At 40.9% G+C, this 20,884-nt stretch overlaps 2 protein-coding genes across 2 annotated transcripts in view; one reads left to right on the top strand and one right to left on the bottom strand.

Moving 5' to 3' along the window:
* carmil3 (capping protein regulator and myosin 1 linker 3) overlaps nt 1-211 on the top strand; it is a 47,721-nt gene extending 47,510 nt beyond the window's left edge. Inside the window, exon 36 of the mRNA XM_035429280.1 lies at nt 1-211. This exon is cut by the window's left edge and continues 1,582 nt beyond it. The gene's annotated coding sequence lies outside the window, so the exon portion shown is untranslated.
* A 4,049-nt stretch (nt 212-4,260) lies between these two features.
* On the bottom strand, nt 4,261-19,578 carry LOC118234056. Its single transcript, XM_035430366.1, has 10 exons — nt 19,485-19,578; nt 17,265-17,300; nt 16,361-17,073; nt 15,605-15,647; nt 13,037-13,279; nt 8,489-8,548; nt 7,635-7,802; nt 6,552-6,794; nt 4,875-4,955; nt 4,261-4,299 (listed from the first exon to the last, which is right to left on the bottom strand). Exons 3-9 carry the CDS (start codon nt 16,445-16,447, stop codon nt 4,906-4,908), a joined length of 894 nt encoding a protein of 297 aa, XP_035286257.1. The 5' UTR covers nt 16,448-17,073; nt 17,265-17,300; nt 19,485-19,578; the 3' UTR covers nt 4,261-4,299; nt 4,875-4,905.
* Nucleotides 19,579-20,884: the final 1,306 nt, after the last annotated feature.

The following is a 20,884-nucleotide window of genomic DNA, read 5'->3' as shown; positions in this document are numbered from 1 at the left end:
CAGGTTTGCATTGATGTTTATGTTATTGATCTGTGATCAGTGTCCATATAGTTTGCTGTAGCCTGAATTTGCACTGAGTTGTTGATAATCCTTGTCTGAAGCGAGATGATTTATATCTTTTGGCTTTTCTGGACTGAAATGCAATATATTTTATAAAAGTTTGTGTGAGAGTATGAATATTAATGAATAAAGAGGGAGGCTCTGTCCTATGGTCAGCACTGCGTCATCATTTCCCCCATGAGTGATGGGCAGGAGCAGCCAATAAGGGACTGCTTTCCTACTTCCTGTCCCGCCCACAAGCCATGTCTAGGCACTCTTTCCCGTGGTCACCACTGCATCATCATTTCCCCCATGAGTGACAAGCATAAGGAAGCCAATAAGGGACTGCTTTCCTACTTCCTGTCCCGCCCACAAGCCATGTCTAGGCACTCTTTCCTGTGGTCACCACTGCATCATCATTTCCCCCATGAGTGACAGGCATAAGGAAGCCAATAAGGGACTGCTTTCCTACTTCCTGTCCCGCCCACAAGCCATGTCTAGGCACTCTTTCCTGTGGTCACCACTGCATCATCATTTCCCCCATGAGTGATGGGCAGGAGCAGCCAATAAGGGACTGCTTTTCTACTTCCTGTCCCGCTCACAAGCCATGTCAAGGCACTCGTCCTCGTCTCCTCGGTCCTCGCCTGACCCGGAAGTCGATCGAGGTCCGCCATCTTTAGGGACGGTCCGCCCCCTTTCGTGCTCCTGGGAGGACTGAGGAGCAAGGAGGCTCCCGGAGGATGCTTCAGTGAGGATGCTCGAGCGCAGCCTTTTCAGTACACACAACGCATTATCCAAAGCGACGTACAATAAGTGCATACCGAGCAGTGTTCATATGCTGAAGAGAACAGATCTGAAATGGGTGGCGCACAGCATACAGAGTACAGACACCCTTCACTCTCAATCAGTGATAATCAAACTAAAGCCCGACCGATGCCAGATTTTTGGGTCCGATGCCGATCCCGATTTTAGAGAGTCCTAGCCCACCGATTACCGATGTTTTGACCGATATTTTTTCAAAAAGTGCAACATTTTCAAATTAATTTGAAAAACTTATATTTTATCAAAGCTTCTATATTTGAGAACATTTAACTTATAAGCAAACAAATAAATAAAAATAAACACACAAAGAACTTTTTGATCGATAAAAAAATGTAAAAGATGATATTAAATGAAATATATATATTAACACCATCTTCAGGTGGTGTGAATTCAAAATAACTCCACTACTCCTTTCTTTTCCAGCCATCTATAAAAAAAAATGATTTAAAAAATCAGTTTTCCAGTTTCAAACATGCATTTTTATGAATATTATTATTATTGTTGTTGTTGTTATTATTATTAATATATTATTATTATTATTTCTTATATCGATTTTCAGTAAATTAATTATATTTTCTTATTTTATTCCTACTACATGATCTCAAAGAGTAAGACTTTATCTAGCGGAGCTAATGAGTGAATCAAGTGTAACGTTAGATGAAACTAAATTGACTGGATGAAATACGTAACGTGAGGCTTGTCCATAAGAATTCGGTGGTGAAAAAAACTACAATGCGCTTTCGTGCAGGTTACCCGCGCTAAGTGTTGGTTGATTCACTTCTCCAGCAGCAATCCTTCTCTCATGTTATCACGACAAAGCTAGATAACATGGCTTAAAATGATCCACGTTAGAAGTGTTTTATCGGCGTTTTTACTGTCTGGTTAGCTTGCTACGATGACGCGTGACTAGATGGCACACTCGCTTGCAATAACGCGTTGGCTATTGACACAGCATCATATAGTAGCTAATATCATTATCTCAGACAAAAAACAAATGTGTGATGCATTCAATCACCATTTTATTTTGGCTGGTTATTTATTAGAGAATACAGAGATGTCCTCTGGAAATGTAGATCCTACGCTGCGTATGTGCTCACTGCCACTTCAAAGGCTTGCTAGCCAGCTAGCTTGCTAAAGTGAACCAAATTTGTTAGCTAGCTCGCTCGCTTGATAATGAAGATTGATAAACATAGTGGTCGTGTAAATGCGTTGAATTAAAAAACTTTCACTAAATATACATACCTTTATTGCGGCAATCGAATCTGTGCAGACAAGTCTTGCAGTGGAGAATACTGGATGAGGCACGCGTGACGAACGTCTTATTACAGAAGTAGCGCGTCAGCTACTGCAGTTCACACTTGTATTAGAGCTCAGTCTACGGGATAATTCTAGTAAATAGCAACTACAACGTTCGAACAGACAAGTACAGATAAATAATCATCATTGTTTTTTTGTTTATTATACTTATTAAAATATCGGGACACATCGGCTGCATAACTGCCGATCCCAATGGCGTCAAAAAAGTCAAATAATGGCCGATATAACGGCCAAACCGATATATCGTCGGGCTCTACTTTTTAGATACTGGTAAAATGTGTCTTGATAAAATTAAAACATATCGTTAACAAAACTGTTCAATCATATTAAGAATCATTTTTAAAAAATTAATAAATACTTGTGATAACATATGTTTCCATCAGGAAATCTACTATAATTTTACCTCACTAGTGATAGGTTCCCAGTTTTATTTAGTATACATATATATTATATGTAGTGTATTGTGTTTCCGTTTCTGCCATTACTGTGTATGTAGTTGCATGCCTCTGTGTCTAGCCCCTCTGTAGTGTGTCTCGGTATAACACCTCTGGTGTCTGTGGCAAGGATGTCACATTCCTCTGCTAAATGGCTGCGAGGGTCCCCAGGAAGGGACAAGACCATTTGTCTCCGGCCCACCACTTAACTCAACCTTTTGATACGTATGACCACGGACTGCATATCAAGACACCACACAGCGCGATCGGCAGAGATTCTCTCAGCGCAGCGCCCGAATGTGCTGGGTCTGTCTCTCCCTTGCGCATTAAATTAAACAACAAATCCTCTGAGGAAACTTTGTCAGCGTATTCTTCATCGTCCTGCATTTGACTCCACGAATAAGGGCAAAATATCCTAACACTAGTAAGCTGCTGAGGGATTTTCATTGCTTTTGACAAAACCACAGGTCCAGTGCTTTCCCAATACCTCACAGAGTGAAAGGGTCCACAGAATATATTACTTATATTATATATAACTTATATATAAAAAGAACATATGCCCAAGTTTTATTATATTTTATTACATTACATTACATTTATTTGGCAGACGCTTTTATCCAAAGCGACGTACAAAAAGTTCATTTCATGGTCATAGACAACTGCTGAACACAGGTTCAGTAAGGTACAATACTTATTTTGTACAGCGATTTCTAGCCAAGAACACAGTTTAGTTCACACAGTGAACACTATTCAGACCTAACTTCTGCAAGCCAACTAGGCTGAAGAACAAGCTACAGTATTAGGACAAATACAAATGACCAAAAAGTGCTGGGATGGGGCAACCTGTAACAAGTGTCATGAAATGGGGGGGGGGGATTTAGAGTGAAATATACAGCGTGGTGGTGGTTAGTCTAGGTATAGTCTGAAGAGATGAGTCTTCAGGCCACGGCGGAAGATGGGTAGTGAGGGGGAGGTTCGGAGAGGGGCGGGGAGTTAGTTCCACCACTGGGGAGCTAGGGTGGAGAAGCTCTGTGATCCCTTTGGGCGGGTGGGAGGGGTTACAAGGCGCCCTGCTGCCGCAGAGCGGAGTGGTCAAGCAGGCACATAGAATCGAATCATGTCCTGCAAGTAGATGGGGGCTGTCCTGTTGGCAGCAGTGTAGGCAAGGGTCAGGGCTATGAACCGGATCCTGGCAGCGACCGGTAAGCCAGTGGAGTGATCGCAGCAGAAGAGTGACGTGGGAGAATTTGGGAAGGTTGTAGATGAGTCAGGCAGCGGCATTCTGAATCATCTGTAGTGGCTGTATGGCACAAGCTGGCAGGCTTGCAAGGAGAGAGTTGCAGTAATCAAGGCAAGAGGTCACCGTAGCCTGGCCGAGCAGCTGGGTGGAGTGCGTCGTCAGGTATGGTCGAATCCTTCTGATGTTGTACAGAAGGAATCTGCTGGACCGTGATGTTGCCTTGATGTGCTCCTTGAGGTCCAGTTGGTCATCCAGGACCACCCCCAAGCTCTTGGCAGAGTGAGAGGCAGTCACTGTGGTGCCATCAACCATGATTGAGAGCTCACGAAGTAAGGACGTCTTGCACGGGAAGAAGAGCAGCTCAGTTTTGTTGAGGTTGAGCTTCAGATGGTGGCTGGCCATCCAGGTGGAGAAGTCAGCCAGGCAGGAAGATATCTTATCATTGACCTGTGTGGCCGAGGGGGGGAAAGAAGAGAAGAGTTGTGTGTCATCTGCATAACAATGATAGGAGAAGCCATGTGAATTAATGACTGAACCAAGGAATCTGGTGTATAAGGAGAACAGCAGACCCAGTACAGATCCCTGCGGCACTCCCGTAACAAGTGGATGAGAAGCAGAGGCAGACCCCTTCCAGGTGGCCTGGTAGGACCTATCTGCAATATTTACACATTTACGCATTGAACATAAAATATATAATATATGACCTTCCAAAAATATGTACCGATGAACCACACAAACTCCCAGTGGCAAAAACTATTTAAATAAATAATAAAATCTTGAGTAAGATTAAGATCATAGAGTAGAAATATATTCCTGCATATAGTGTTGCAACGGCAACATCTACACTCATTCTGCATGCCATTCATCAATAGCAAAGGCCACTGTTCCACATTTTTCGGAACAGCGTTGTGCAATTTTAGCTAGCGTCAAATTAGTCTACAGTTCGTCCATTAAAGGCTTAGCTTAACTGTATCATACTATCAACGTTAGGCATCAAGTAATGGTCCCATACTCTTACACACCACATCTTTGTTGAATTGTATGTTTCATGTTTCAGTCTGCAGCAGTGTTACTGGCCTCAAGTTCTTCTAGTTTCTTCTTTGCTAAAGATGTTGAGAATGAAAGATGAATGTTAAGAGAGCATCCTATCAGGTCTATTATTTTTTAAAAGACATGAAAACAGGCAATTAAAAGAAAAGAAAAGTACAAAACACAATTAATGAACAACTTATGGCCTGATGACTTGTTAGACAATGTAAGGCAAAATTGCAATTTTTCCAATCAAATCTCTTGTCCCTTCACATACTCTTCCATGGCGTGCACACTGGCGGAGTTGTAAAATTCCACTGCCGTACATGAGTGGAGCTGAGAGGAGCCATAAAATGCCCCAGGATAGGGACGGCAGCTGAAAGCTGCATGGGACTGTCTTTTGCAATCTTCAGATAGCTTATCCTCCAGGAAGAGTTGGAGGAATCAGAGAACAGGATAATACCCTCTTGGAGCTGTGGCCATGCCAGGTGGAGGGTCAAGAATTTCAATTGGGGGCCGTAAACTGCTGCTCTGCAATCCATGGACAATGGCCCAGGCTCTCCTGGGTCAGACAAAACTACTACCATGGACTGAAAGAATGCATCATATGTATTTGCATGCGGATAACTAAGGATGATATGATAAATGTGGGGGACTGTGAATAATATAATACATACACAAGCACACTGAACAGGTATGAGATAGTATATGGGGTTATGATCCAAAGTATGTAAAGCATAGTATATTTATACATAGGTATGCCTACATAAGTACCTGAGTCACAGATGGATCACCACCATGGACTCCCATAGAGAAGTATTTGGAGAATTGATAGGTAAAAGGATCACGTGCCATCATACAAAGTATCTTATTACTGTCACGGGATTTCAATGCTTCTCCTGTGTCTACAGAGGAGGGGGGAAGTGCAGTTTCTCTCTTCCTGGAGGTATGGGGGGGTTTCTTGGTGGGGCAGACGTTACCGGCCTATTCATGTCCAGACCTTATTTGGGCAAACCAAGAGAGCTGTGGGGTGTGGAAGGCTTTCTCAGGATTGGATATAAGGAGGTCCAAAGAAATATTCGGGGAGAATCTGCTTAACAGTTAGTACTATAGTCTTTGCTGTACAGAATATTTGGGCATTCATCAATACTCACTTTGTGTACCTTTTCTTTGCCCTAGTTTGTTAATTTGTATGTCTTTTCTTTTCATAGTGGTCTTTGTCTTGCTTTGTAAAATAAAGTGTTCACCTTTTCCATCTGTGAAACTGCCTATCCTCGGTTATTGCCAATGGTCATATTGTGTCATAATAAACAGTTTTTTCCCTTTTTCAGAGCAGCCAATGCACGTATACACGAACCCGTATTCACATACATCTTCACTTTACAGGATTTGAAGTTAATGGAGTCAGATAAACTTGTTTTCCTCCCTGCGACTAAATATAATTCCTTAAAACAAAATATTTTTCCATGCACTAGTATATCATGAATTCAAGTTAGTGGAATTTACTTCACTTTAATAAAATAAATATCATAATTAATTCCCTTAAATTCTTGTTATACAGTATGATAACTGGTAGACATTTCACACAAATAAACCGATGAATATAGAAGAGGTTGACAGGGAAGACAAACAGGAGAGAAAGGATAGTACTTGAATGTAAGGTATCATACCCAGATCTCGGACAAAAAAAAGGTCCTTCTGTACCAGCAGCTCCAAGAAGGAAGTTTTCTTTGATTCAGCATTGAGAGCTGTGTAGATCAGTCTCATTTTATCCGGATTGGTTCCTACCTTCTGGATCTCACTGTACTGCTCAATTCCGACAAATTTTTTAGTAAGTAAAGAATCTGCTATTGGCATTGGTATAGTAACCCTTTCAACGAACTCTGCCATGTGTTCATCCACAAACAGCACACCTGGGTGAGAGAGATGGATTGTAAGCACTTTGATTATTGTTATTTCTAAAGACCAAGTATTATTATAGCATGAGATGAAGAACACTGCATGGTCAAAAGTATGTGGACACCTGACATCCAACATCTCATCCAAAATTATGGGCATTAATATGGAGTTGATCCACCCATTGCTGCGATAACAACCTCCACTCTTCTGGGAAGACTTTATACTAGATGTTGGAGCATTGCTGCAGGGATTTGCTTCCATTCCGCCAGAAGAGGATTTGTGAGGTCGGGCACTGATAGGCTGATTAGGCCTGGCTTGCAGCTGGCTTTCCAATTGATCACAAAGGTGTTGGATGGGGTGGAGGTCCGGGCTCTGTCCAGGCCTGTCAAGTTCCTCCACACCATTCTCAACAAAAACATTCTAATAATGACCTTGATGTGTGCCAGGGGGCACTGTCATGCTGAAACAAGAAAGGGCCTTCCCCAAACTGCTGGGGTAGCACAGAATCATCCAGAATGTGATTATATGCTGTAGCTTTGCCTTCACGGGAACTAAAGAGGCCTAGCCCAAACGATGAAAAAAAGACCCAGAGCAAGGGGTGCCCAGATACTTTTGCTCATACAGTGTAACACTAATTTCAGGTAGTTTGATACGAGGACAGAGAAGGCAGGTTGATAGAGGATAGAGCAGGTAGGTTGATTAGAGATTAGAGCAGGTAGGTTGATAGAGGATAGAGCAGGTAGGTTTATAGAGGACAGAGCAGGTAGGTTAATAGAAGATAGAGCAGGTGGGTTAATAGAAGACAGAGCAGGTAGGTTTATAGAGGTTGATTGGTCAGACTTAGTCTGTCTTACTCTGGTGTTTGAAGTCTTCTAGTTTCTCATTGATGGGACCTGTGGTATCGGTTATTGAAACGAGAAATCTGCAGAACTCCATTTCCTGCTTCTGGGCAGTCTTCATAGCCATGAGCTTGCTGCGCCTTCTTTCCAGCTTTCCGACATTTTCCTTTACATCCTGTCGATCTGGGGGAGGGGTGGGGAGTGGACGGGACCATAAGGCGCTATATTAGATTACTATTTAATGGGCCAGGTGCAACACATTCTGTTCACCTCATATGCTTTCTTGCCTCCAGGTTAAATTAGACAGGGCTTCTTCAATAAATTGAGATTAGTTTAATTCAAGAATGCTTTTTTTCCCATTTCAGTTGTTAACTTTAACTGTGTTTCAGCATTTTGTGACATGACTATGTATTCTGTAGTATTGCAGAAATTACAATAAGGTTCTAAATACCAGTATTCAATCTTATAAGCACTTTGTGCAAAGTGTCACTTCTCAACGTACAGTTATCGACAGATTTACCACATTTCGTCCATACTTTACTGTACATTTAATGTAAGTACATACACACACACACACAAATACTGTACATACTCAAGCATATATATTTATGCTCTATAGTCATCAGTGATTGTCATTAAGTGGACATTCAATGATGGTACAGCTGCTTAATGTGACCAGTGAACAGGGCAGCATTAAGACATCTTACCCCTAGATACCATATACATTTAATTTAATCTCACAATATAACTTATATTGACATTAAAGTAGTTAAATGTGTTTCGTATGTAACTACAGACATAACATTGTGTGAACAGCCTAGACAATTTAATCAGTTTACTGTAGACACCTATTCGTAGCGTCAGCTAACCTTCAGCTTGGGCGACTTCTCTTGTTGTCGACGTTGAACTTGACGGTGGTGGGTCAGCGTCTGCAGGGCCGCAGTAAAACATTATGGGCCCAGGGGCTTCAACATTTTCCAAGGCCCCCCTCCCCCTACCGCCACCTAGGGCCTGTTCGGTCGTGCATACTGTGCACTGTTCAGTGCACTGGAAATGACGTCATCCAGGTGCACTCGATACAGAGCAGTGTACTCAAATGATGCCATTTCAGTGCCCTGAACAGTGCTGAACAGCTCTCTAAAGTCACTGCATGACTGGCATCAAAACAAATCCCACAGTGCTCCTTAAAGTACAAGGCACACTTTTCTAGCATTCATTCATTCATTCAACCTTCATTTAACAGCTGTGCATCCCTCCTACTGCGTAATGGACTTCAGAACTATTTTTTATTGACGATAGCTTATTTTTCATTAAAAGTTGTGTTGTGGTTTGCATTATAGTTATGGTACTACAGTTGCATTGTTTGTCCACTAGATGGGAGTAGTACTTCGTAGTGGACAAACAGTGCAACTGTAGGACCATAGCTATAATACAAACCACAACACAACTTTTAATGAAAAATAAACTATTGTAGATCCATTCCTTCCTCCACTCAATCCAGGGAACATAGAGTGATCAAACTTAGAGCCTCAAAGTTGTTAATAAATCAATTATTGGCAAATTGAATCTTGCCCGAGAGTATTCTCACCCCTAGTTACCCTATACATTTCATTTCATCTCACAATATAACTTATATTGACATTAAAGTAGTTAAATGTGTTTTGTGTGTAACTACAGACTTCACATTGTGTGTGGTCAGCGTCTGCTTCATGCTGGTCTAACGTTACAACTATTGTTGTGTCAGAAAAGACAACGACGGACTCGTATAAAAAAAGCGGGACTACCTGGCAGTAATTTATCCGGATATTAAATTTATTACATTTGTGTTTCAGCAAGGTAATCAATCATTGTCAACAACAGCCTTGGCTGTTTCTCTGGTTGACTAAGCTAGACAACGTTTGCTAGCATCATTCATTGTTAACGCCAGCTAGCTGACCTTCACTGACGACTCCGCTCATCTGTAGTAGGTTGATTGTTGCATCTCCAGGTGTGTCATTTTGGTGACGGTCAAAATAACTCTGTTAATTTCGGGATTTTGCTCAACAGATCAGCCTCTCATTTGTGTTTGTCTTTTAGTTGTTTGCACTTTCGCGCTCCACTTTCGTGCTTGGAAATCTTGGCAGAGTGGCGGCCAGTAGATTCAGTTTAAATTAAATATGACATCCCTCTCAATCAGTTTGTGGAATGTTCAGGGTATGTGCTCCTCGGCCGTTGGGCTCAAGAGCGTCAAACCCTGACTTTATCAATAATGTAAATAGTCATGATGTAATTGTTTTGTTAGAAACATGGTGCCGTGTAGACGCACTGACTCACTGGCCCTGGTTACAGGGAAATCATAGTGCCATCATTTAAATTAAAGCATGTCAAGCACGGCAGGGATTCAGGGGGAATCATAATATGGCTTAAAGAAGACCTGGCACCCAACATCACCCCAGTAAAACAAGGCCCAACACACATATGGCTGAAGATTAAAAAAGGGAATAGTCATGTGTGATCCTGATGTTTACCTGTGTGCGGACTACACTCCCCCTACTGAATCCCCTTATTATGATGAGGAATTTTACCATAACCTCCACACATAAATCAGCCATTTCCAGGCCCAGGGACATGTGCTACTGTGTGGAGATTTTAACGCTAGGACTGGAACAGAGACAGATTGCATAAATAACAATGGAAATAGACATATATTCAGACAAACCCCTCTAAATTTAATACCAACTCCAACACATAGAAACAACCCTGAGCATGCTATGAATAAAAATGATAGGGAGTTAGGGAGTTAGTCGAGCCTTAGGCCTGTACATTCTTAATGGCAGGATCAGAGGGGACTCTTTAGGAAGGTTCACTTACTGCTCAGCTCTTGGGACTAGTGTAGTCGACTATGCCATCACTGACATGGACCCCTCTTTCATCAGTGCATTCACTGTTAGACCACAAACCCCATTTTCAGACCACTGTCAAATCAATGTGTACCTGAAAAGAATTGGACAACCCAATAACACTGAAACACAGCCCTCTAAGCTGTATAATCTCAATCAAACATACAGATGGGCGGCAGACAAAGCAATCAGTTCCACTGAAATTACTAACCGTATTAACAGTTTCATTTTAACACAATTTAAATCTGACCAAACTGGCATAAATCTGGCAGTTAATATGATAAATTACATTTTATATCAATCAGCAATTAAAGCTAACCTCAAAATAATTAAACAGAAAAATAATCAAAAATCAACTTCAAAAGAAAAATGGTTTGATGACAAAAGCAAATCAATATCAGTATCAGAACAGAAATGCTGAAAGACAGTAACTCTGAACTGCAGATGGCCTTACTTAAATTATTCAACCTGGTTCTACAGACAGGATGCTTTCCTGACATCTAGAATCAAGGGCTTATATCCCCAATTTACAAAAGTGGAGACAAATCGGACCCCAACAACTACTGAAGCATTTGTGTGAACAGTAACCTGGGGAAGGTGTTCTGCAGTATTCTAAACGCCCGAATACAGGCCTTCCTTACCGAACACAATGTCTTGAGTAAGAGTCAGATTGGCTTTCTTCCAAAACATTGCACTAGTGATCATATTTATACCCTACACACCCTAATTAATGAACATGTGCACCAAATAATAAAGGAAAAAATTTTGCTTGCTCTTTAGACTTACAGAAAGCATTTGATTCAATTTGGCATGAGGGCCTAGATTACAAAATTCTGCAAAGTGGTGTAGGGGGTAAAGCTTATGATATAATTAAATTAATATATATGCGAAATAAGTGTGCAATAAAAACTGGCAAAAAAAGAACAGAATACTTCACTCAAGGGCGTGGGGGGAGGCAGGGCTGCAGTTTGAGTCCTACCTTGTTCAATATTTATATAAATGAGTTAGCGGTGTTACTGGAACAATCTGCAGCTCCTGGCCTCACTCTAAATGACACAGACATAAAATTTCTGCTGGACCTGCTGGAGAAATACTGTCAAAACTGGGCCTTGACAGTAAATTTGAAAAAGACCAAAATTGTAGTCTTCCAAAGAAAGCCCAGATCTCAGGAAAGCAGATATTGCTTTACTCTAGGAAACACCGCCCTAGAACATACACTAAATTATGACTACCTTGGACTAAAATTCAGTGCATCGGGGAGCTTTGGTCTAGCATTAAAAGAAAAAGCCTACAGAGCTTGTTATGCAATCAAAAGAAGATTCCATAAAATAAATATTCCCATTAGAATTTGGACAAAAATATTTGATAGCGTAATCCAGCCAATTGTGCTATATGGAAGTGAAATATGGGGTCCACTCAGTCAGCAAGACTACACTAGATGGGAAAAACATCCAGCTGAAATTCTGCATGCAGAATTTAGTAAAAATATCCTACAGGTACACAGAAATACTCCAAATAATGCATGCAGGGCTGAATTAGGCAGATATCCAATTATTATTCAAGTCCAGAAAAGGGCACTTAATTTTATCGAGCATCTAAAAACTAGCCCGGAAAATTCATTACAATATAAGGCTCTAAAAACCCAAGAGGTAAGCCCAGGAAAGTATCCCCGCAGCCAGCTGGTTCTAAACTAACCAGTACTAATACAAACCAGCTTCAGATCAGCACTGCTTCACAATCGCCAATTAGAGTTAACCAAACTATAAAACAAATCAAAACCATATATTTGGAACATTGGAAGACCAGTACCAAATCCCAAAATAAACTGAATTGCTATCGGGCCCTACACAGAGAATACACACAGGCAGATGACGCACATGACGTCTTTGACCTATTTCTTTTCTTTGATGTCAACATTTTGACTGAAGGGCCGGGGGGGGGGGGGGGGGGGGGGGGGGCGCACACTCTGACAGTCTGAATTTTCTCTCAATTCTCTCACTCGCTCTCTCTTTCTTTCTTTTTTTTTTTTCCTCTGACGCTTTGGGCCCTTTACCATTATGGGCCCATGGGCTCAAGCCCTGGTAAGCTGTAGCTGTCCTGTGCTGTGTGACACAGGGAAACACTTGGGTGTAAGACTGTAGAAAGTCACTGTGATGTCACCATGACTCTCAATGAGTTTGGTGAAAAGGGTTTTGAAGCCCAGGAAGTGTAGTGCGTAGGCGCCAGCATGTTGTACAAATTTGAGCGTAAGGAAACAAAACAAGTTCATACATAACAAAGGAAAGTACAATAAACACAATGAACACCTTAAGATGATTTGTCTGACTAAATATTTTTTCATGCACCAGTATATCATGAATTCAAGTTACTGGAATTTACCTCACTTTAATAAAATAAATATCATAATTAAGTCCCTAAAATTCTAGTTATATAATAACTGGTAGACATTTTACACAAATAAACTGATGAATATAGAAGAGGTTGACAGGGCAGACAAACGGGAGAGAAAGGATAGTACTTGAATGTAAGGTCTCATACCCTGATCTTGGATAAGATAAGGTTCCTCCTGTGTCAGCTGGTCCAAGAAGGCAACTTTCTTTGTGTCAGCATTGAGAACCCAGTAGATCAGTCTCATTCTTTCCTGGCTGGTTCCTGCAGCCCGAATGTGACTGTACAGCTCACGGTGGACAATCTTTTTACTGTAGAGAGCATCTGCTATTCCATTTTCTGCAGTAACCCTTTTAATGAGCTCTGCCCTGTTTTCATCTACAAACTGCACACCTGGATGAGAGAGGGGGGTTGTAAAAGCTTTGATTATTGTTATTTGTGAAGACAGAGTATAATTATAGCATGAGATGAAGTACACTGCATGGTCCAAAATATGTGGACACCTGACATCTAACATCTCATCCAAAATTATGGGCATTAATATAAATTTGATCCATCCTTTGCTGCTATAACAATGCTGCTGTAACTACCTCCACTCTTCTGGGAAGACTTTATACTAGATGTTGGAGAACTGCTGCAGGGATTTGCTTCCATTCAGCCAGAAGAGCATTAGTGAGGTCCGGCACTGATTGGCTGATTAGGCCTGGCTTGCAGTTGGCTTTCCAATTGATCACAAAGGTTTTGGATGGGGTAAAGGTCTGGGCTCTGTCCAGGCCAGTCAAGTTCCTCCACACCATTCTCAAAAAAACATTCCAATAATGACCTTGCTGTGTGCCAGGGGGCATTGTCATGAGGAAACAGGAAAGAGCCTTTCCCAAACTGTTTGGGAAGCACAGAATCATCCAGAATGTAATTGTATGCTGTAGCTTTGCCTTCACAGAAACTTAAGGGGCCTAGCCCAAACAATGAAAAAAAGACCCAGAGCAAGGGGTGCCCAGATACTTTTGGTCATACAGTGTAAAACTAATTCCAGGTAGTTTGATATGAGGATAGAGAAGATAGGTTGATAGAGGATGGAGCAGGTAGGTTTATAGAGGATAGAGCTGGTAGGTTTATAGAGGGTAGAGTAGGTATGTTGATAGATAGAGCAGGTAGGTTTATAGAGGATAGAGTAGGTAGGTTTATAGAGGGTAGAGTAGGTATGTTGATAGATAGAGCAGGTAGGTTGATAGAAGATGGAGCAGGTAGGTTGATAGAGGACAGAGCAGGTACATTCATAGAGGATAGTAGGAGTGTGCAGAGATGTCATTATCTGTATCTGTATCTGTATCTGTTCAACCAACAAAATTATCTGTATCTGTATCTGTATTCGGATAGAAGACCGGAAGTGGGCGTGGTTTATACCGGACGTCTCTTTAAATATTGAATATTCATTCATATTCACCTACGTTGCACCTTCAAAGCATCAAATTGATTTAATATTGACATATAATTATGAAATATATTTCCACATCCTCATACTGTACTTTTTCTCTCTCTTTTTTCTTTTTAACTAAATTAAGTTGTATGAACTGGCTAAACCCTGTCCCCCCCCCCCCCCCCCCCCCCCCCCTTAACTGGGGGACATTAAACAATCAGAAACTGAAAAAATATAAATAAATTGAAAGATTCTGTTTTGTATTGGAAATAGAAACTATTTACAGTAAAGATATATAGAAAAATATCCTTCAGTTGAAGGGAATAATCTTACATTCCAATGATGCTGCGTTCACGTTTCTTGATGTGTTGAAGTTACTGCAGTTCGCTAGGGAAACGTGAATTACTACTTTACAACAGTAATTACATAACAGTAATACATGAACTTTTTTTTGCCTGGAAATTAGCACATATAGAGGATAGAGCAGGTAGGTTTATAGAGGATAGAGCAGGTAGGTTAATAGACGATAGTGCAGGTAGGTTGATAGAGGATAGAGCAGGTAGGTTTATAGAGCTGGTAGACAGGAAGGAAGAACAGGAAGTAGAATGCTACTGTATATGCACATGCCTGTACTGTGTATGTGCATATTTTACCCAGGCATGAACACACGTGTACACATATCCACGCGTGCACACGAGAACACTCACACCATTTTCACCATTTTTTGGTAGCTGGTAGAGGTATCAGAGTAGATAGGTTGACTTGGACAGACTTATTCTGTCTTATCCAGCTGCTGGAAGAGTTCCTTTTTTTGTTGTTCTAGCAGCAGAATAGAGATAAATCCTCTCTCATATGTTGCAGTGAAATATTTTTAAAACTGTGCCAGCTGCCCCTTCTGTGAAGTCATTGTTCCAAGTAAAATTCTTTGTATGTTATCATACTTGGTCAATAAAAATGATCCTAATCATAATCCTAATGGAGTGTGAAGTTGTGAGACAACAGTTTGAGAGAAAGGTGACAATACCCAGAGATTATGCGAATTGTGTATCATATAAATCATACATATATCAGATATGCTTTCATTTAAATATATACATATAACAAAATATATATTTGATAAAACGTATTTGTTGTTCTGGCCACTGGAGGTAAAGTCACCTCTTTCATCACTCAACCTGTCTGAAGACTTTGGACTCCACTAACAATAATCAGTAATGAGTATGCAGTATGTATTATATGGACAAAAATAAAGTAACAGACCATACACTGATCAAAATTGAGTCAAAACAAAGGAAAAGTACCTTGTTGGGAATCAGGGCCAGATGGCACGTGAATTTTGAATACCTGGATACCAAAGACAAGGAGAAGGTTCAGGTCATTCAAACATTCCAATCCCTGTTCAAGGTATTTGCATTTGATAACATAAGCGATCATGCACCTCTCTCAGCTGCCCGCTGGTATTTTCAGATGCAGAACTCAACTCTGAGAGAAGAATAAAGAGACACTGAAACTCTTATCATGCTGACAACATTATGTAAGAGGCAAAGACATGCAGACTGCATTTGAGGGGCAGTTGCTCACAGTCATAAAAGGGCTCACCAACCTAGGAAAACTGTTTTATGGCACCCAGTTATGGTACAGAATATGTTTTACAAAAATAACTTGCAGCACATGCACTAAATTTAACAGCAAAAACAATAATACAAATATTTAAAAAAATAAATATCATAAAATCAAAGGGACATATTGAGCTCATGGGGCAAATGGAGCAGGGGCAAAAGCACAGCTGACTGAGCAGACTCAACCACTTTTGAGTTTCACAACAGTGATAAAAGGCACTATATAAAGATTACTTTTTATAATTTGTAATACTGGAGTCACCTTGATCTAGACTACATGCTTCTGGTTATGGGGCGTCTGCTCAGTTGGGATTGATGGGAAATGTATAAGGATTTTAGCTACAATACAAGTCAGCGAATCTCTTTGGCTACAGTCAGACTTTCTACTGCTGAACATGTAGGGGTGGTTTGACCATGTGAGATACTGATCACACTCACCATGGTGACTTTCCTGGGTTGTCCCTCTGCGTATACTGGTTGTGGCTTGTTGTTGTGGCTCAATATTCTCCTGTTGTAGCCTTCCATTTTCTGTTTCCGTTCTCTCTTCAGGACATTGGCTGTCCAGCCGTGATTCTTGGCTAAATGCACTATTATTCGCTTTAAAGCAACTGTAATAATTCTTGTACAATGTCGCTACACAAACCAATTTTTCAATTAAGCCATTGACATGGTCTTATCAAGCCAATGACACCTGTTGCCACATTTCTCCCTAAGCCATTTGTGCATATTCATGATGTCTGTCTCTCTCAGATTTCTCTGCTTGTCTGGTTTGCGTGTGATGAAGACAAGTACAGTGTGTTCCCACACTGAACCGCCGATCAGCTCCATGTGCTGCTCCGCTGCTTCCCAATCTTGTGCAGTGAACGGTGAGTCGATAGAGACGACCAACACACAAGCAACACGCCCTTCATGGATTATGCTCCTCTTGATCTCCCCTTTATTGTACTCTGAAGTGGTATGGTCGAAACCAGTCCAGCCAGGTGTATGCACAAGTTTGATGAGCCTGCCATTTACATTTCCCTGTTTCTCCACACACCCTTTGAAGAAGAAGCTCCAGACGTTAAATGCCTTTCTCCCCAGAATGGCATTTCCCACTGTACTCTTCCCTACCTTGTGTCTCCCCAGCATGATCACATTTAAAAGCTGGGGGGCTGTGAGGCGGGGTGGGGGGGGGGGGTTAGGGGAAGCATGGAAGAGAGATGGAAAGGGAGTGAGAAAGGGATATATTTGGGTAATAGAATTAATTACAATTTCAAATAAGCACATCACATCATAGTTTTTACAGTAGACCAAAAATAATATTCCAAAAGGCTTCACTAAATAAATGAATTAATAAACTTACCATCGTTCTCTTTTGGTAATCTATAATAACTGGGATCTGTTTGGAGAGAATGAAAGAAAACAAAATGAACATTTCTTCTTGGAGTCTCAGGGATCACCGATCTGTATGTTAGTTCTGTCCAAAAATATTTAACCAGTTGCTTTAACTTCAAAGTGTGGTGGTGGGTGCAGGTGCTCTTTTTTGGGAATAGAATTACAGATGGATCTGTGATCTATTACCTGTGCTTTGTCTGAGAACCTAATTTTGCTGTACACCCTGGAAATACTGAAAACCTGGACTGGATTTTGGACTATGGAAAGGGAACTATTTTTTTTTTAGTTTTATAAAAGTATACATTCACTGAATCGTGAACCAACTGCAGCAATTGTTGTATTACTGCACATATCCCTGATGTGTGGTTGCCTTTCCCCAATTTCTACTACAAAAGCTAGGCTAAAATGCTTGTGAACCAAAAGACAAGTATAGAGACACTTAGCCTAAAACTCCTACAGGTTTCGAGAAGGAAACATGAACACTTCCTCAGCATCTTCACAAGAAACCGTAAAAACAAAATGAACATGTTGAGCTGAACTCAACATCAATTCAACTAAATTCCATAGAATAACATACCATTAACCAACCTCTAATCAGTTAGTGAACTTCATGAACCGATCAGAAGCCAGTACCCACTGTTAGGGAGAATTTTAAAATGTAGGTTTCTAGCCTTGCAGCTACCTATTATAAAGTGATTTCTGCTAAACAATAATTTTATCGAATATTTTATTGGAATATTGCAAACCACTAACTTTAATTTAGTAATTGGAATGATTTCCTACAAAACATAGAAGAATATGTAATGGCCACTTTATTGTTTAAAGACAAAATCCAGGCTTATGGTGCATGTCTTCTAAGTGATAGCTGTTTTGTTCACAAACACCCAAGCAGTCTTCTAGTCTCTTTAATTATCAGCAACAAAGTCATTTTAGTCAACTGGAAAAGTAGGATAGAAATCTATATAACTCAATGATAGATTTGCTCATTGACTATATTTCTATGGAAAAAATAACAGCAACAATAAAAAATGAAAGCCAACATTTGTCTGAAACCTGGTCCATTATCCTCAAATCACTATCAATCTCCCTCTGAATTAATGCCTCACAATACACTAAATCAACAATATTTATTGATCATATATTAGATTAGATTATATGCACACACACTGACCTATTGCACCACACACATTACTACCACACATTACATTACAGATCCACCACATTCCTCCAGCTGATCCAGTTCCCTCAATATAGCCAGTAATCACTTTTATTTACTGTTTGTCTCATTTGGTTTTGTTTACTTTGTATTACTCTCTTATTACTTTCAATTATTTTTCTCATTACATTACATTACATTACATTACAGGCATTTGGCAGACGCTCTTATCCAGAGCGACGTACAACAAAGTGTATAACCATAACCAGGAACAAGTATGACGAAACCCCTAGAGAGAAGTACCGGTCCAAGTACAGGGAACAACCGCATAGTTCAACTTGGACCCTGGTGGTTAAACTGATTAACACTAACAACGAGAACGGCAACAACGCAATCTATGGAAAAATAAAAATAAATAAAAATACAAGTAGTCGTTAAGACTGGCGCATCAACTAAGTCACCTATTAAACAGCTGCCTAGTTACACCCCTAAGTTTAGTCATTTACAGGGGGGAAGGGAGGGATGGGAGGGATGGGGAGAGGTGCAGCCTGAAGAGGTGGGTCTTCAGTCGTCGTCATGTTTTCCATCTGAATGCAATTGTTTATTGGCATGTTTTTTTGATGTTTGCTGTTGTTGATGTCCCTACTATGTGTTTGTCTAATGGTTTATCAGAGTCATTCCAACTTCCCTTTCTATCTGTTTATCGATCCTATTGTTATCTGTGTGCGAGTGAATGACTGTATACGCCTCTGTTATTTCTGTCTGTTTGCTTGTTTTGGTATCAGTATCACAAAGTGCTTTGATGTTGGGTGTGGGGCCACAGGAGTGGCTTACATACACTTTATGTATTTAAATCACTGTAATTACATAAATAAACCTGCCAATTAAAAAAGGTACACATATTTTATTTAATCCTCATTGTTGTTTTCTCAAGAGTTTTTGTACTTTTTTGTAAAAAAAAAAATGCATGCGTGTTTATTTAGTGAACAGCACAGAATATCAAAAGACAGAAGAAAATGGAACAGTTCCAACCTGATCTGCTGTATTTTGATCCAGAGCGTCCCATCTTTTTCTTCTGTTTGACAAGTTCGCATCTGTTATAAAATGGCGTGGCAAAAAAAAACAGCTGTAGTCTATACCCAGGAAGTGAACAGAGCTGACAGGGGCACACACATGGGATAGGGGGCGACATAGCTCAAGAGGAAAGAGTGGTTGTCTGGCAGTCGGAGGGTTGCCGGTTCGATCCCCCGCCCAAAACGTGTTTAAACAATCGAGAAAAACTGCAAGACTGTGTTGCAGACGACCATTTTATGTTTCTTTCTGCTATCCGGCTCGCTAACCGAGATGCAGTTTCAGACACCCACGGGCCTCTTGTGCTCACCCTACCATGCCACCCACCACTCACCTCCTCGTCCGGCAGAGAGGGCTGCCTCTGCCTGGAGCAGAGAATCGGGGGTGTAGCACAAAATTCTGGGCCCTATACATAAGCAGTCTCTGTGGGCCCCCTTCCTCTCTTGATCCATGTCTCTCACGCATCATTCCAGGCTTTTAGAGGGCCCTCCCTCAATTCGGGCCCTGGGTAGTCAGTCCCACTTTTCCCCCCTCTACGACGCCCCTGCGGAGAATCACGAAGCTGGAGAGGAGAACATCTCTCCTCCACCAGGTTCAAAAAAGATGAGCAGCTCCTGCGGGTACCCTCAGAGCTGTGGTACCGGGTAAAGAGGTACACGAAAACCACTGGGGAACGGCTAAGATTAAATCCCTTACAAAGCCATTTTCGGCAGCCCAGATTACATTCTGGCATAGAAGGGATGGTTAAAACATTTCAGATCTGTCAAAAACACAGACGGCTGCCAATCAGTGCTCCCATGGAAAAGGCACCGGAGGCCCTGGCAGCGTATGCACATAGATTTTACTGAAAAGGACAGCAGCAGTTTCTAGTTGAGACACATTCATACTCACGTTGGCCTGTGGTAAATGAATGGGTAATTTTACTGCCAGTGCCACGGTGCCATGCTGAATAATTTAAAGCCATCTGAGAGAAAGAGCATCTTAAAAAAAAAAAAGGCATTAATTCAAAAGAATTACAACAAGGGATTCCATGTGTTCCATGGAAGAGACCTCAACCCTTACAGAATGGCCCCCTTCCTGCTCATCACACACCTGTGCTAAAGACATGTTAATTATAATCACCAGCAGGCGTGCCACTAGCCTTAATCAGTCACACATTTAGACCAGCAGCAGTTTAAGGTACACTGTATCAGCCAAATCAGCTGAAACAACTGTTTATAAACAAGTTCCTAATTCATCCTCTTCAGATAAAGATGGGCTTCAAAATCCATTATCAGTTATCAAAAGTATTATACAAATAGCTAAAAAGGCAGCAAACTGGTTATGAAAATGAAAAGACCTCACATTAAGTGTTCTGAACA

Source organism: Anguilla anguilla, chromosome 8, assembly GCF_013347855.1.
Source record: "Anguilla anguilla isolate fAngAng1 chromosome 8, fAngAng1.pri, whole genome shotgun sequence".
NCBI classification, from domain to species: domain Eukaryota; kingdom Metazoa; phylum Chordata; class Actinopteri; order Anguilliformes; family Anguillidae; genus Anguilla; species Anguilla anguilla.
Note: the sequence above shows the minus strand (reverse complement) of the source record. Positions and strands in the feature narration are given on the sequence as shown.